The sequence below is a fragment of the Paroedura picta genome, chromosome 2 (genome assembly GCF_049243985.1).
Source record: "Paroedura picta isolate Pp20150507F chromosome 2, Ppicta_v3.0, whole genome shotgun sequence".
Classification (NCBI taxonomy): Eukaryota; Metazoa; Chordata; class Lepidosauria; order Squamata; family Gekkonidae; genus Paroedura; species Paroedura picta.
Window position 1 is genome coordinate 148,245,949 of NC_135370.1, and position 17,629 is coordinate 148,263,577.

Genomic DNA, 17,629 nt, shown 5'->3' on the forward strand with positions numbered 1-17,629 from the left:
TCCCAGTTTATATGCAGCAGACATATAAATGAAACAAACTCCAGTGTTCTTTTGTGTTTTATTTGGCTATACAAGTTATAAAACGATCGACCCATTTTTGGATATGGTATCAACCCTGAAAACAAGTGGCATGTCCTTTGGAAAAGTTATCAATGATGGCTCATGAAGTCTCTGGATGAACAAGTGCTGATACAAGTGCTTCTCTTGCTATCGTACTTCCCAAGGCTCACTTCCCTGGGTCCCTGTGAGACCCATCATCGTGGGAAGATCTTCAGAGTGTTGAGCAGAGCCTTTGGTCTTATGAGCCCCAGGGACTCTCTCAGCCCCTTGCCCAGGAACAAGTGACCCAGAAGCCACAATATATCTGGGGCAGTGACATTGATCTGCTAATTTAGGGAGTTTTTATGCTGCTCCTTTAAGTGTAAGATTCCCAAGGCAGGAAGCAAGAAATACAGAATCCTTCCATTAAACCACAATGTGAATCAGCAATAAATAAAATCAGTTTAAACTAGGCCAGTAGTCCCCAAAGTTTTTATCACTGGGGACCGGTCAACACTTGACAATTTTACTGAGGCCCGGGGGGAGGGGTAGTATTTTGCCAAAGGACATCGCCACCGCCGCCTGAGCCCCTAATCCGCTTGCTTTCCTGCCGGTGCCCCTGACCTCCCCCGCCTGCTGGGGGACCACTGAACTAGGCAATTATAAAAAAAAGTCACAGTAATAATAACCCTACTGAAGCAAGGAAACAATAACTTTGTTGGATGCTTTAGGCTGATCCTGCACTGAGCAGGGGGTTGGACTGGATGGCCTGGATGGTCCCTTGCAACTCTATGATTCCAACAGCAATGCTCACAAAAATGTTAAAACAGGCAGATGTCAAAAGGAAGAAATACATTTGACGTTGGTGTCTGTAACAGATTAGATGATAGGCTAGAAGAATGCCTGTTGAGAGCATTCTCCAGTGCACAGAGAAGGGTAACAGTGGATCATCTAAGCTGACTTGCATACGGAATATTCTGTTATTTCCACTCATTATTTCAACGTGTTTAAAGATCCAAGAATTAACTGCATCATTTTTATTGTGTCCCATATCTTTAACAGCAATTATTATTTTTGTAGCATTTATATACTACATCGACATACTGGCTTGCCTGCCTGTATTGGTGCCCAAGGAGACTTACAATGCATTGTAAGTGGTGCGCAGCACTGACTGAGATGAGCAACACACCTACTCTGGACTGTGCAATTAATGTATTTGGGTTGTGCAACTGATGCATTCTGGGACGTTTCAAATGATTAACTTGGAATTGTACTAGTTTGGGTTGAGAACATTGGGTCAGGCTGTGCAATCTTAGGAAGAGGAGATGACTCTGGGCCAAGTGCTTTCAACTCGTACTGTTTGCTTAAAGGTTTTTGCTGGACATTCTGCTGTTGTAGGTTTGTACAAACACGATTTTGAAACAGAAACGTTCAATGAGAAATGTCCACCTGGTTACGATTGTCAATGTGAATAATTCATGACTGATAGGGACACAATCCATCTATTTGTCTGCAGATGAAGACCAGCCACCAGAGCACAGGGTACTTTTTCAACAAAGACATTCTATGACCTTCTGAAGAGGCCTTGCAAAGACTTGCTCTTATAGAGAAACTAATGTACTAGACTTCATGTAATATTCTAGGAAAGTGACCCTATCCGTAAGTTATATCTGTTGCATCAGAAATCACTTTTTATACAGAGAACTGAATACAGAAATACAGAGTTAAACTTCCATGGACAGAAGATTTCTGCTGATCTCCCCCCCTCCCTTCTACTGCAGATGTCTAATTGGACCTGCCTGCTGTCCCCCAGCAGGAGTATATTGGCATATGGGTTGGGGAGTGGGGGCAGGGACAATGAAGTTCTGTTCTGCTGGCAAGAAATCCTTTCTTTCAGTAGAAATTTGGATCCAAACCAAGTAACCCCATCAGCAAATATGGCACATCACCAGGAATATACAAGAACTAGCATGTATCAAGGTGTACAGCAGGAGTTATTCCACTTGTCCATGCCCATAGAGCTTTCAGTAGGGATTTGGTGATAGAGTATGGATGGCAAGGATACTTGTAGAAGCAGCCCATGGCTCAAAATATGAAGAAAAGGGCATGTTAATGAAGAAGAGTTGGTTTTTATATGCTGCTTTTCTCTACCTGGAGGAGTCTCAAAGCGGCTTATATTTGCCTTCCCTTTCTTCTCCCCACAACAGACACCCTGTGAGGTAGGTGAGGCTGAAAGAGCCCTGATATTACTGCTCGGTCAGAACAGCTTTACCAGTGCTGTGACGAGCCCAGGGTCACCCAGCTGGTTGCATTTGAGGGAGCAGGGAATCAAACCTGGCTCGCCAGATTAGATGTCCGCACTTATAACCACTACACCAAGCTGGTTCTCTGATGATGATGATGACCTACCCAGAAAATGAGGATATTGTTTTAGGAAATCGCATCAAGATCTAATGTGAACATGGACACTGGTATTAAAGCTCACAACAAACCCAGATGCCAACTTTGCTGCCACATATACTCCAATGCCACAATTACTGGAACTAACAACATCACCTACACCATCAAAGGCTTAAACACTTGCTCATCTTCCAACATTGTATATGCCATCAAATACCAACAATGCCCCTCTGTTCTCTACTTAGGACAAACAGGTCAAACCCTCCACTAAAGGATTAATGGACACTGGTCTGACATCAAAAACCACAGAATTGAAAAACCTGTAGGGGAACACTTCAGCCTTCCAGGACATTCAATAAGGGACCTGAAAGTAGCTGTTTTATTGCAAAGGAACTTCAAGAACAGGCTAGAAAGGAAGATTGCAGAAATGCAAGTTATTACAACACTCAAAACTATGACATACCCTGGACTCAACAAGGACATAGGTTTTTTTTTTATCTCACTATGCACACTAACCTTGTTTAACTCATGTATCCACATTCCTCACAATTTATTTTATTTGAGACAATGTGACTGTAAGGTGATGTTTGTTGTTGTTATGTGCGAAGTCGTGTCCGACCCATCGCGACCCCATGGACAATGATCCTCCAGGCCTTCCTGTCCTCTACCATTCCCCGGAGTCCATTTAAGTTTGCACCTACTGCTTCAGTGACTCCATCCATCCACCTCATTCTCTGTCGTCCCCTTCTTCTTTTGCCCTCGATCTCTCCCAGCATTAGGCTCTTCTCCAGGGAGTCCTTCCTTCTCATGAGGTGGCCAAAATATTTGAGTTTCATCTTCAGGATCTGGCCTTCTAAGGAGCAGTCAGGGCTGATCTCCTCTAGGACTGACTGGTTTGTTCGCCTTGCAGTCCAAGGGACTCGCAAGAGTCTTCTCCAGCACCAGAGTTCAAAAGCCTCAATTCTTTGATGCTCGGCCTTCCTTATGGTCCAACTTTCGCAGCCATACATTGCAACTGGGAAGACCATAGCCTTGACTAAACGCACTTTTGTTGGCAGGGTGATGTCTCTGCTTTTTAGGATGCTGTCTAGATTTGCCATAGCTTTCCTCCCCAGGAGCAAGCGTCTTTTAATTTCTTTGCTGCAGTCCCCATCTGCAGTGATCTTGGAGCCCAGGAAAATAAAATCTGTCACTATCTCCATTTCTTCCCCTTCTATTTGCCAGGAATTGAGAGGGCCGGATGCCATGATCTTTGTTTTCTTGATGTTGAGTTTCAAGCCAACTTTAGCACTCTCCTCCTTCACCCGCATCAACAGGCTCTTTAGTTCCTCTTCACTTTCTGCCATTAGAGTGGTATCATCTGCATATCTGAGGTTGTTGATATTTCTCCCTGCAATCTTGATCCCAATTTGTGACTCCTCTAATCCCGCATTTCTCATGATGTGCTCTGCATACAAGTTAAATAGGCAAGGCGACAGTATACAGCCTTGCCGAACTCCTTTCTCAATTTTGAACCAGTCAGTGATTCCATGTTCAGTTCTCACTGTTGCTTCTTGACCTGCATATAAATTTCTCAAGAGACAAATAAGATGCTCTGGTATTCCCATCTCTTTAAGAACTTGCCACAATTTGTTGTGCTCCACACAATCAAAGGCTTTAGCATAGTCAATGAAGCAGAAGTAGACGTTCTTCTGGTACTCCCTAGCTTTCTCCATGATCCAGCGTATGTTGGCAATTTGATCTCTAGTTCCTCTGCCTCTTCGAAATCCTGCCTGTACTTCTGGAAGTTCTCGGTCCACATATTGCTGGAGCCTAGCTTGTAGGATTTTGAGCATAACTTTGCTAGCATGAGAAATTAGTGCGATGGTGCGGTAGTTTGAACATTCTTTGGCATTGCCCTTCTTTGGGATTGGAATGTAAACTGACCTTTTCCAATCCTGTGGCCATTGTTGAGTTTTCCAAATTTGCTGGCATATTGAGTGTAGCACTTTTACTGCATCGTCCTTTAAGATTTTGAATAGTTCAACTGGAATGCTGTCACTACCACTAGCTTTATTGTTGCTCAGACTTCCTAAGGCCCATTTGACTTCACATTCCAGGATGTCTGGCTCCAGGTCAGTAACTACCCCATTGTGGTCATCAGGGATGTTAAGCTCGCTCTTGTATAGTTCTTCTGTATAATTTTGCCACCTTTGTTTGATCTCTTCTGCTTCTGTGAGGTCCCTACCATTTTGGTCCCTTATCATACCCACCTTTGCATGAAACGTTCTCTTCATATCTCCAATTTTCTTGAAAAGATCTCTGGTCCTCCCCATTCTATTGTTTTCTTCTATTTGTTTGCACTGTTCATTTAAGAAGGCATTCTTATCTCTTCTAGCTTTTCTCTGGAATTCTGCATTCAATTGGGTGTATCTTTCTCTTTCTCCCTTGCCTTTCACTTCCCTTCTCTCCTTAGCTATTTGTAAAGCTTCCTCAGACAGCCATTTTGATTTCTTGCATTTCTTTTTCTTTGGGATGGTTTTAGTTGCTACCTCTTGTACAATGTTGCGAACCTCCGTCCATAGTTCTTCAGGCACTCTGTCTATCAGATCTAATTCCTTAAATCTATTTGTCACCTCCACTGTGTATTCGTCAGGGATATGATTTAGTTCATACCTGAGTGGCCTAGTGCTTTTCCCTACTTTCTTCAATTTAAGCCTAAATTTTGCAACAAGAAGCTCATGATCTGAACCACAATCAGCTCCTGGTCTTGTTTTTATTGACTGGATAGAACTTTTCCATCTTTGGCTGCAGAGCACATAGTCAATCTGATTTCTGTGTTGACCGTCTGGTGATGTCCATGTGTAGAGTCGTCTCTTGGGTTGCTGGAAAAGAGTGTTTGCTATGACCATTGTATTCTCTTGACAAAATTCTACCAGCCTGTGCCCTGCTTCATTTTGTACTCCAAGGCCAAACTTGCCTGTTATCCCGGTTATCTTTTGGCTTCCTACTTTAGCATTCCAATCCCCCATGATGATAAGCACATCATTTTTGGGCGTTGCTTCTAGAAGGTGTTGTAGGGCTTCATAGAACTGATCAACTTCATCCTCTTCAGCAGCAGTGGTTGGGGCGTAGACCTGGATCACTGTGATGTTGAATGGTTTGCCTTGGATTCGAACTGAGATCATTCTGTCATTTTGGGGATTGTATCCCAAGACTGCTTTTCCTACTCTCTTATTGATTATGAATGCTACTCCATTTCTTCTGCGAGATTCTTGTCCACAGTAGTATACCTGATGGTCATCTGAATTAAATTCACCCATTCCTGTCCATTTTAGTTCACTGATTCCTAAAATGTCTATGTTCAGTCTTCTCATTTCTTGTTTAACCACGTCCAGCTTGCCTTGATTCATGGATCTGACGTTCCAGGTTCCTATGGAATAAAAATCTTTACAGCATCGGACTGTCTTTTCGCCACCAGTTACTTCCACAACTGAGCGTCCTTTCGGCTTTGGCCCAGTCGCTTCATTCATTCTGGCGCTACTCGTACTAGCCGTCTGCTCATCCCCAGTAGCATATTGGACACCTTCCGACCTGAGGGGCTCATCTTCCAGCGTCATATCGTTATGCCTATTGGAACTGTCCATAGAGTTTTCATGGCAAAGATACTGGAGTGGTTTGCCATTTCCTTCTCCAGTGGATCACCTTTTGTCAGAGCTCTCAGCTATGACCTGTCCGTCTTGGGTGGCCCTGCACGGTATAGCTCATAGCTTCACTGAACTACGCAAGCCCCCTTGCCACAACAAGGCAGCGATCCTTGAAGGGGGAAGGTGATGTTAGTGATATGTAATGGAATTTTGAGTTTAACTCCCTGGTCTCGGGATGAGATAGTTGCCAGTGCAGCATTTCACTTACAGGAATGTTTCACACTTGGATGGAGACAGATGGGGCCAGCAGCAAATGGTGGGGTGCAAGCCGTTGATCACTGACATAGACAATTTTATTTCTCCTATGTTTTTGTGAACTACAACTGAATTCAAGGGGACTGATTGGCTGTTTTGGAAAAGAATTATCATGTGGCTGTATTTGGATGTGTGACACAGTTTACTAATTTAACAGAATTAACTTTTGCTTTATATTCCCACTGTCATGATGGAAGTTCATAGTCTGAGGAAGAGTGCTTGCACTCGAAAGCTCACACCTTGAATAAATCTTTGTTGGTCTTAAAGGTGCTACTGGACTCTGAGTACATTAAAAAGTCACTAACTTTACTGACTACTTGGGAATAAACTGTCAGCAGGGGCTTTGTGCTGAAACAGAAAAAGACAGCACAACTTGCAATGCTGAGTGACTTAAATCTTTTTCTCTTCCAGTTAACTGTTTGGATCGGCATGTTCACAGTGCTCCCAATAAAGTGGCTCTGATCTGGGAAAAAGATGAGCCTGGACAAGCGGACCAAATTACATACAGGTTATTATTTATTCTTGTTCTCATGGTTGCAGGGGAGGGGAGCTTACACACTTGCTCAATTTCTCATATTTTTAAGTAGTGAAAATATCATTAATATCACTAATGTGAGTACTTCTCACATCATGGCAAAATACTTGCTTTGTGCGTTTCTCAGCATTCCTTGTGCTCTGCAGGGGGAATCATTTAGGTGGAAACAATGTGTAAAGTCCTAGAACAAATAAAAAAAATCTTGTGACACTTGTTATTAGGATTAACCAAAATATCACAGAAAGCTGCTCAAACGTCTAAGTTCTGTAGGACTCTCAGGCACTAGACAGAAAGCACCGTTCTTTAAAAAGGTAAGAAGACAAAGAAAACATCGTTAAGTCTTTAATAAACTGAAAAGTCAACAGAAGCCAAATTGAATAATGTTTAGTGGATGGCGGGAATGAAACAGTTTGCCGACTCTTTGAGTTCTCCAGAATTTTTCATCAGGCTGTGTACATTATATAATAAATATTTGTGTTTGTTTGTTGTAACTTGACCCTTTTGACACAAATCAGTTTCTGAAACTTTCCAATAAAAGTAACCTCAGTGGGAACATTCTGTGCATGAAACTTAGAAATAAAGGTAATGTTATTAGGACCAACAAAAGCATCACAAAACAATTCATCGCCTTCTGCACAAGATGCATCCCAGAGGCCTTTAACGCCATAGTACAAAACATTCCTCCCTCTCCCCTTTTCTGGTTAGCTATATCAGGGGTAGTCAAACTGCGGCCCTCCAGATGTCCATGGACTACAATTCCCAGGAGCCCCTGCCAGCATTTGCTGGCAGGGGCTCCTGGGAATTGTAGTCCATGGACATCTGGAGGGCCGCAGTTTGACTACCCCTGAGCTATATGGTCAAACAAATAGATTTACCACATCTAGACCAGCGGTCCCCAACCTTTCTCAGGTCAGGGACCGCCTCCGGAGTGAGGGAAGAGTCGACGGCCCGGGTGCTGCGAAAACGTGCACGTGCAATTGCCGCGCATGCGTGTTTTTGCCACCAGGTAGCACTAACGCGCATGCGCAGCAACAGCGTGCATGCGCGTTTGCGTCACCTCCATGCCGGCGGGTGCGCCTGCCTCTTCCCTTCCTTCTTGCTGCCGGCGGGGGGAGGCAGGCGTGGCTGGCGGCGGCCCGGTACCGTGGCCTTTGCGGCTCGCCACCGGGCCGCCGACCGGGGGTTGATAACCCCTGATCTAGACAATTGAATTATTCGACTCCTTGATGTTTACACACATCCAGAGCTATTGGATATTCCATACCAGGTTGAAGTTGTGTGAATACAGGCATCATGAGGAAGAGCCCATGGCCTTATACATAAGAAATTCTTTGCCTAAACACATAGCATAGGAAAGACCAATACTTCCTGAATATGTGCTATATTTGGATTTGTAACTACTGAGAAAGGCTGTAGAAGCTGAAACCCGTCTGGTTTTATGTGGTTCACAGGACATACTCATCCACAAGGAATGCCTGTAAATTGTACAGTCCAAAATTCAGACCCCTAACGTTTTAAACTTTATATATGTACACTATATAATAAATATTTTGTTTGTTGTTTCTTTGTCATAGTTTGACCCTTCAGGCACAAACTGGAAGATTTTGGGTTGTGTTTGTTTCCCCTCTTTTGTTGTTTGCTTAAGTTTCAGAAACCGAACATGGGTATTCATAAATGCTGTACTGCATACATAACATTTGCCGTCTGTAAGCATGACTCTGAAGGGGCTCATGGGAAAATAAATCAGACTGTAGCAAGACTATCCGGTGTTTTCATTGGACAGAGAACTGCTGGAGACGACATGTCGCCTTGCAAACGCTTTGAAACGAGAGGGAGTGAAGAAGGGAGACCGGGTCACCATCTACATGCCTCCTTGCCCAATGGCTGTGGCCAGTATGTTGGCCTGTGCAAGGATTGGGGCCATACACACGGTAGTATTTGCCGGATTCAGTTCCGTTGCATTGGCGGAGAGGATCCAGGATGGTAAGTGCTTCCCGTCCTCCAGCTATGAGGTCCCCTTCTTTTCATTGGTTTGTCTCAGGAGCATTAGCAGATTTGTCATCAGCTCCTAGTGACCAACTACGATTTTTAAAACAGTGATTATGCTTAAGTCTTTCTGTTACTTACCTTGGCAGAAGAAGTAAATGATGAGAAAACAAAAAAGTACACATCTTGAGCCATTAGGTTTTAAATGACGTCTAATCTTGACCACAAACTGGCTGAAATATGAAGCAGGGATTTGAACTTCTGGCCTGTTCTACAGTAGGAAGAATTTCGGGACTGTGAGGTCATAATATGGTTAACAATCTCAAGGGGGGCCTGGAAATGTCCCAGAATTATAACTCATCTCCAGGTTACAAAAATCAGATCCTCAGGAGAAAATGTCAGCTTGGGCATTATACCCCCAAGGTCCTTCCCCTCCTCAAACTCTGCCTTTCTGTGGCTCCATTCCCAAATCTCCAGGAACGTCCTAATTCTTATGCCTGATTTAGCCATTTGTTTCCCCTGCTGGGGAGCATTTTTAATCCATCAGCAATTGAAAACTGTTATATGATTATAATGTTGTAACAATTTGTCTACCATGTTCTCTGAATTTTTAACCATAATTTCTAAAAGGTAGGTCTCCTGCAGAAAGATAGCCTGTCCTCTTATAACTCTACAGTGAAAGAAACTAGAGAGATATTATTTTGAAAATGAAAGCTGAGAATTCAGACACCCTTTTACTCAGATTGGTGTAATGTTATACTGATATAACAATATTAAACTGCTTTAAAAACAACAACCTGAAAAAGCTCAAGTGTTGTGGGGGAGAGGGGAGGAATTGCTGGTGTTTGAGAATGGAGTGGGGAATATAAGTAAAGCTTTCCTTGTGCCATTGAACTATATCCTCAGCAAAAAAACACAAGGCATATCTGTCAGCCAACAACTAGAAATTGGGGCAAGGATCAGGGTGGTGTTTGTCATCACATGATGGCATGATGTTACTTCCAGGGAAAATACAGCAGTGATGTCATATCTATTTATATATAGCCAGAAACTCTATGGTTGAACTATAGAGTTTCCACCAATTCCTAGAGCGGCATGACATCACTTCTGGGTTTCCCTGGGATGTGAGGCAATGCCATTACCTAGCTGCAAGTTTTAATGTTTTAATTTTTTTTCACTGGAATATTGGTAAGCAACAGAAGATGGCACCCCTTACACTAGTTTATCCCCATGTGTCTGTTTTCCTCTTATGTTTTTCTTTCTATTCTCCAATGTTTCTTTTTCTTTTCTTTCTTTCTTTTGAAGACAAGAAAGGGAAAAGGCTGTGATGTCTTTGTTGTGGCTATGGTTGCTAGCTCTGGCCTGGAAGATTCCTGGAGATTTGGGGGGGGGGTATTTATTTATTTGATTTCTACAGCCAACCCTCTCAGCACAGCCCAAGCATTTTCACTTGGAATCTATGGTATACCACGGATATTGCGTTCTGAAATTACTGTTTTCCCTAGGAGACTATAGGCTAGAGATTGGATGTTAGCAACCCTAAGTGTGACCCAGTATAGGCCATTTGTGTGTCCTTTACTGTACTTGGATAGCCAAGGCAAGCCTGATCCCGTCAGATCTCAGAAGCTAAGTAAGGTTGGCCCTGGCTAGCAACTCCAAAAAAATACTAGGGCAGGCAATGGCAAGATGAAATCATCAATACATTCTATGTTCTCGTTGTCAATCGTGACTTTAGTGCTACTGCCAGTAGTTGTCATGATCTTGGTCTTTTTGATATTTAGGTATAGTCCAATCTTTTCACTTTCTTCTTTTAGTCTCTTTATCAGGGTCTTCAGATCATGCTCCGATTCAGTAAGGAGTGTTGTATCATCTGCATAGTGGAGATTATTGATGTTACAACCATCCATTTTGACTCTGATCATAGAATCTTCCAGATTAAGCTTCTGCATATAATTATAAGAAAGGGTGATAAGATAAACCCTTGTCTCACTCCTTGGCTGACCTTGAACCAATCAGTGTTTCCATATATTGTTCGTACTGTGGCCTCCTGGTTGGTGTACAATGAACTGATGAGGTGGGTTAAGTGGGACGACACTCCCAATTCATGTAAGACATCCCATAGCTTCTTGTGATCAACACAGTCAAACACTTTAAAATAATCAATAAAGCATAGATAAAAGGCCTTTTGATATTCATGTTTTTTTTCAAGAATCCAGCGCAAATTTGCAATGTGGTCTCGGGTGCAGTGACCATGTTGAAAACCAGCCTGGATATCTGGTAGCTGAGCATCAATGGTTGACTTGAGACGGTTCTGAATGATGTTCCATAAGATTTTACTTGCGTGGGAGATCAGGGCTATAGTTCAATAGTTTGAACTATAGTTTCTTTCATAATGGGATAAAAACTGAACTTTTCCAGTCTATTGGCCAAGTGCCAGTTTCCCAGACTTTTTGGCATACTGTGATTGCTGCTGGAGGAACAGATCTGAGTAGCTCCACTGGAATGTTATCAATGCCAGGAGCCTTATTATTTGGAAGCTGTTTCATAGCCCAGATCACTTCTTCTTTCAGTATAGGCGATTCCAATTTATGTCGGGTGTTTTGGGCTGGTGACTGAGGCACCTTGGTGTTTGTAGATAATTCTTCTGCATATTGTCGCCATTGATCCTTGATGCTGGTTTGGTCAGTCAAGTCTTTTTCATTCTTGTATTTGATGGTCACTTTATGAGCAGTGAAGGTGCTCCAAACATGTTTCACCTGAGCAAAGAGGCTTCTGGTGTGGCCTCTAGTATACTCCTCTTCCAGTCGCTTGTACCTTATGATAAATAATAATACAATAAATAATAATCATCAGCTGAAGACACATGTGCTAGAAAATCCCTTCCTTAACTCAGTCTGAGAAGCACTGGGGAGTAGTTGGGCAAAGGGGGAAAACTGTGATGTGTTGCATTTAATTTTTTTTCCTTTCCACCTTTTCAGCCCAGTCTGAAACAGTGATCACGGTGAACCAGGGCCTGAGAGGGGGCAAGGTCATTGAACTCAAACAGATGGTGGACGAGGCAGTGAAACTGTCTCCCATAGTGAAACGAGTTTTTGTTTCAAAGAGGACTGAAGGAACGGTTCCCATGACAGCCCTGGATATACCATTGGAAGAGGTGAGATCCCCATCCCCTCTATAGCATTCATAAAATCCCTGCTGTCCTCATTCCACCCGTCTATGTCCCATCTGCATGGATGTGACTGGGTCAGTTATGATGAATGTAGGAAAAGCACCAGAGCTCCTGACCTACCCAAAGAACAGTCAGGCCGTATATACTTGTAGTTCTGCCTCTCTTGGGGTGCGAGAGGGCCTTTTCTGTTGTGGTCCTCAGACTTCAGAAGAGCTTCCCTCTAGAGATTTGCCACATTATATGGTTACATTATTTGACTTTTGGCACCTGGTTAAAACACACCTCTTCATTCAGGCCTTTGATGTTTAGCTCCTCTGGGTGCTGTCCTGCTTGGGAGGCAGGCAGGCAGGGAGGGAGGGCGAGAGGGTTAGGTTCTAAATGTATTTTAGATTATTTTATATTTTGTGTATTGTTGTGACCCACTCTGGGAACTTCAGGTGGAGGGCAGGATATACATTTATAAACAAACAAACATACAAAGCGTTAGATAGTTTTCTCGGAATCAGCTTGAGATAGAGCTGTAAAGAAAGATAATGACTGAGAGGCCGGATGGTAGAAAGTGTACATGAGGAACATATGGGACAAGGGGGAGTGACTGTGAGAGAGGAGAAATAAGATATGCAGGCCCCAGAAACATCCCAGAGTGTTTTAAAGCGTACCAAGTACAGTTTATGAGCCTCTTGTGGCGCAGAGTGGTAAGGCAGCCGTCCGAAAGCTTTGCCCATGAGGCTGGGAGTTCGATCCCAGCAGCCGGCTCAAGGTTGACTCAGCCTTCCATCCTTCTGAGGTCGGTAAAATGAGTACCCAGCTTGCTGGGGGGTAAAAGGGTAATGACTGGGGAAGGCACTGGCAAACCACCCCATATTGAGTCTGCCATGAAAACGCTAGAGGGCGTCACCCCAAGGGTCAGACATGACTCGGTGCTTGCACAGGGGATACCTTTACCATTAAGTACAGTTCATTTAGTTGCAAACTTTTCTGTTCAGTCATGAGGGCTTTTAAAAACTTGCTTTTAAAAATGCTAGCAATGGCAGGGAGAAATGGTGGCCAGTGTCCCATTGAGCTTCAATATCATTTTAGTTCTGATTCATGGGAAGCCACATGAGCCTGTGAAGGGATCCAACTGACTGTGCTTTTCTGCTTCCCTTGGTAGGCCATGATGAAAGAGGATGTGGCCTGTGAGCCTGCTGCTTTGGAGAGTGAAGATTTTCTGTTCCTTCTTTACACTTCAGGCAGCACTGGAAAACCCAAAGGCTTGGTGCACTCCCAGGCTGGCTACTTGCTGCATACGGCCATCACACACAAGGTAAAGATGCCCAAGTATACTCCACCAGAGAGATCTGGAAGCTCTGCAGAAGACAAACGAGACCCTGTGGTTTTTCTTCATAGACGCCATCTCCAAGACATCTCTGTCCCCAAGTGCTCTCACTGTCCAGTCACAAGCTTAACAGTAACTAAGGGCATAGCAGAGGCAAAGCCAGACAGGCAGCAGTGGGCAGTCAGTTGCCAACATCCAGGGGGAGCCTGGAATTCTCCTGAAGTTACAATAAGTGATATCTAGGCTATAGAGATCTGTTCCCCTGGAGGAAATAGCTTCAGAGGGTAGACTAGGGTATTACATTCTTGCAGAGCTCCCTCGCCTCCTCAGACTCTGCCCTAAGGTCGCTACCCTGAGGCTGGCAATTGGCAGGAGAGCTCTTCCCGGCAGCAGAAGCAACACTGTCACACTGCCAACAACACTCTAGCATTTGGGTGAATGTTAGAGCATCACCTGACACAATGAAAACTCACTAAATACACCGTTGTTTTTCTAATCTCGGCACAGAAAAGTTAATTTACTCCGCAAAACTGATTTTGCTCTGCATGGTGAACTGCCTCTTCGGTGCTTTAAGCGTCTTTTAAGCATTGTTTCTGAAAGATGCTTTTCACCGATTCATTTCTCTGCCTGCCTGAGACGACCTATTAGCCATGCAGAGAAGATCTTTAGTTATGCAGATTAGTGACTGCATTAAAGAACAAAGCAGAGTTGGCAAAACTACAGGGGACAGGGCTATGAATTGTTTCATGCAGAGAGCATTGCAAGGTAGTTTTTCAACAGACTATATTCAATGCAGAACAATGATTGCAGTATAATAAAGCGGTCTAAACTGTTCGTTTTCTAAACTGTTTTATTTGGCTCCATGCAGAATACCTCCTGGAGAGTTTGGGGGTGGAGCCAGGAGTGGGCAGGATTTGGGGTCAGGAGGAACCTTGGTGGAATATAATACTGTGGAGTCCATCCTCCAAAGCAGCCATTTTCTCCAGGGGAGCTGATGACAAACTGAGCTGATGATAAAGCAGCCATTTTCTTCCCCTACCATTTTCCTGTCACCTCTGAGTTGCTTCTGCTTCTGCTCAGGAACATGTACAGGTACCCATAAGCACCAGTGAATTCCATGGACGTGCATAGGACTATGGCTTTCATTTGGTAGTTCATCCTAATCAAATTCCCTGGACTGAAATCCTTGATTGAAATCAAGGACTGAAATCCTTGATTTCAGATGCACTTCAGAGTAAATCACATTAGACTGGGTTTTTAGTCTAGTCTTCAAATCTCTTTGTCATGAGATCAGTTTTCACTGCCTTCCCTGGAATTGTTTGGCACAGGTCAAACCCTAGAACTTAGTGGAAAGTATTTAAGGAATGTTTACTGTGACTGAGTACTGACCTACCCTCTAGTCTGTCAGATATGGACAAGACCCAGGAAACCACGCAGACCAAAGGGGACCCCGCCCCTGTATAACACTTTCTATACAATGTGCATTTGGTGAATTGCTGGCGGGGTCCTAGAAGACAGAAGACAGAGAGTGCAGAAGCATATGTACAAAAATATGAATGCTAAGAGCTCTCAAGATAATAAAAATCCAGCACTTTGTTCCAATTACTTTTGGAAACTATGAACAGGATTGGCACAAGTTCCTGTTTCTTTCCCCCAGCGGGTAACAGCAGGCTGGTGGCGCCTGAAAACAGTACAGAGAATGGCAACTTTCCACTGCAGACTCTGTTATGCTCCCCCCCCCCTCCCGAAAAAACCACAAGCCTTCTCTTCTGGAATCCTCATTTGTCATCAGCAGGACAGCATTTCTACAGCAACTCGAATAATGGACTCAGAAAGTGGTGAGGATACTGTTTGGAATAACAGCTCCAAAAGCAGCTAGGAAACTTGAGGAAGGCGGCTGGAGAGTATTCTGGCAAAAACCAGGCAGGAACTGTCTTAAGCAGAGAGTTTGCTAATGAGTTCAAGTATGTAATCCAGTAATTGCTAAACACACTGTAACAGTTTTGGCTGGAAGGCAGCTTTAGAATGCTGAGAGCAGCTACATGCAGAAAAAATGACCCTGTGAAAAACCACTTCACAATGGCGCAGATGTGAATGCAGAACCAGACAGTCCATGAAGATGGCGATCGGGACAAACCTTGCAGGGTATTTGTGGAGCAAGTGGTCTCCTTGTGTATACCGCATTGGGCAGACCCCACCTGGAGTATTGTGTGCAGTTCTGGAGGCCTCACTTCAAAAAGGATGTGGACAAAGTTAAGAGCAGAGGAGAGTGACAAGGATGATCCAGGGCCTGAGGATTAAGCTCTATTAGGAAAGGCTGAGGGACTTGGGAATGTTCAGCCTGGAGAAGAAGAGGCAGACAGGGGACATGATTACTCTCTTTAAGTATCTGAAAGATTGTCACTTGGAGGAGGGCAGGGAGTGGTTGCTGTTTGCAGCAGAGGACAGGATCTGCAGTAATGGGTTTAAACTACATGTTGAATGGTACCAGCTAGATATCAGGATTTTTTTTTCACAGTCAGAGTAATTTTGCTGCCTAAGGAGATGGTGAGTTCTCCCTCCCTGGCAGTCTTCAAGCAGTGGCTAGACAGATACTTATCCCAGATGCTTTAGGCGGATCCTGCATTGAGCAAGGAGGTTAGACTAAATGGCCTGTATGGCCCCTTCCCACTCTATGATTCCTCCTGACTTGAGAATTGTTTGTGAAATTCTTATATGTAATTACATTTTTCCTTAACATTTTAAGGCGTTAGCCTTCTCTCTTTCCCTCCTAGATCTTACATATCACCTTTTATTTATTTACTTTAAAAGGGGGCATATTCATATCTCTTTAAACCATACTGGCGATTGTCTTTTGAAGAGATCTTCATAAGCTTAATCTTTTATGGCTGATTACTGCTCAGTGTGAGACAAGAAAAGCATAACCTTAGGCATGAATGAGATTCCTGCCTTGGCCCAGTACTTTCTGCAAAATACGAATGAAGCTATACTTATGGCATCACAGTGGACAGCATGAGTGACCTTTTGCCTCACTAAACAGGTGCACTGCCTACAGATTGCAAAAGCAAAATAAGTCATAAGTGACCAGCAAGAATCTCATGCTATTCTATCAAAAGAGACAGATGTGATGGTTTCCTACCCCATAAGCATATCTTGCTACTACCATTTCTTTCCAAGAAAGGAAAAAGTATTTGTGAGCTTTCCAGTAGTAAAAATGCTGTTCATTTATGCCATCTCTGGCCAAATGGAGTCCTCAAGGCAGCAGGCATTAAAACAGCATTTGAAATAATATATATAATCCAATCAAAACTGTATAAACACAGACATACCCAACACCAACGCCCGTAACACTTATTGGGGGAGTGTCACTCTAGGACACTCAGGCTGCAAACAGCATCTGTTTACTCTGTAAACTCACAGAAGAAAGTTCCAGGTTCCAACTTTCTTAACCTTCTCTCTGGCAGTATGTATTTGACTACCACGATGGAGATGTTTTTGGGTGCGTTGCAGACATTGGTTGGATTACAGGACACAGCTACGTGGTCTATGGACCTTTGTGCAATGGAGGAACTACCGTCCTTTTTGAGAGCACTCCAGTTTACCCTAATCCAGGTAAATAATAAAAAGGTGAATTGCTGGGCTTGTTCACAGGTGACCCATGACTAGATTCAGCCCCCAGACCAGCTCGATCTCTTCTCAACATGCACTGCCCGAATTTAATCATGGTATGGTTAAACATAAACCTACTTTGCTCACTGTTTCACTTGTAAGGATAATAAACAATATGTTTCCATGTATCATATAAATTAATCTTTGGGCACATTCTGGGGAGGTAAAAGACCACTATCAATTTGCCTCTTGAAGAAGACCTTTCTGAAATTGGGAAGTTTTCTCCAAAATTCGTGGTATAGTTTTACTCTGAAATGAGAAGGGCCAATTCAGGTATCGCCATCCCCAGCCCCCCTCCCCCTTTTGACACAGGTCCTGTTGATCAAATGTAGTTTGGGAGTTCCGTGCTTGAGACATAATCTGAAGGCATGAGCGGGCCCAACTTGAATCAAGACCATGGAGTGCGGGGGCTTATGCCTTTTCCCCACACTTGTTTTCCCAACCTGGAGCAGCTTTGAGGAGCTGCTATACGTTCTTAGGGAAACTTCCATGTAGTCATTAATATGCACATTTCCCCAGAGACACCAGAAACAGCTCCCAGTTGATAAAATGATACAGGGAGAAAGCTCCCC

At 43.6% G+C, this 17,629-nt stretch overlaps 1 protein-coding gene across 3 annotated transcripts in view; it reads left to right on the forward strand.

Moving 5' to 3' along the window:
* The window catches only part of LOC143830560 (acetyl-coenzyme A synthetase 2-like, mitochondrial), a 38,799-nt gene that overhangs the window by 2,620 nt on the left and 18,550 nt on the right, over window positions 1-17,629 (forward strand). The window contains exons 2-7 of one of the 3 annotated variants that reach the window (XM_077323226.1): window positions 1,120-1,189; window positions 6,792-6,888; window positions 8,699-8,898; window positions 11,880-12,055; window positions 13,224-13,376; window positions 16,853-17,000. In XM_077323226.1, the coding sequence (XP_077179341.1) occupies window positions 1,120-1,189; window positions 6,792-6,888; window positions 8,699-8,898; window positions 11,880-12,055; window positions 13,224-13,376; window positions 16,853-17,000 (844 nt within the window). Of the gene's footprint in view, window positions 1-1,119; window positions 1,190-6,791; window positions 6,889-8,560; window positions 8,899-11,879; window positions 12,056-13,223; window positions 13,377-16,852; window positions 17,001-17,629 lie in introns of all 3 variants that reach the window. The other 2 variants (XM_077323225.1, XM_077323227.1) reach the window with 2 other exon arrangements.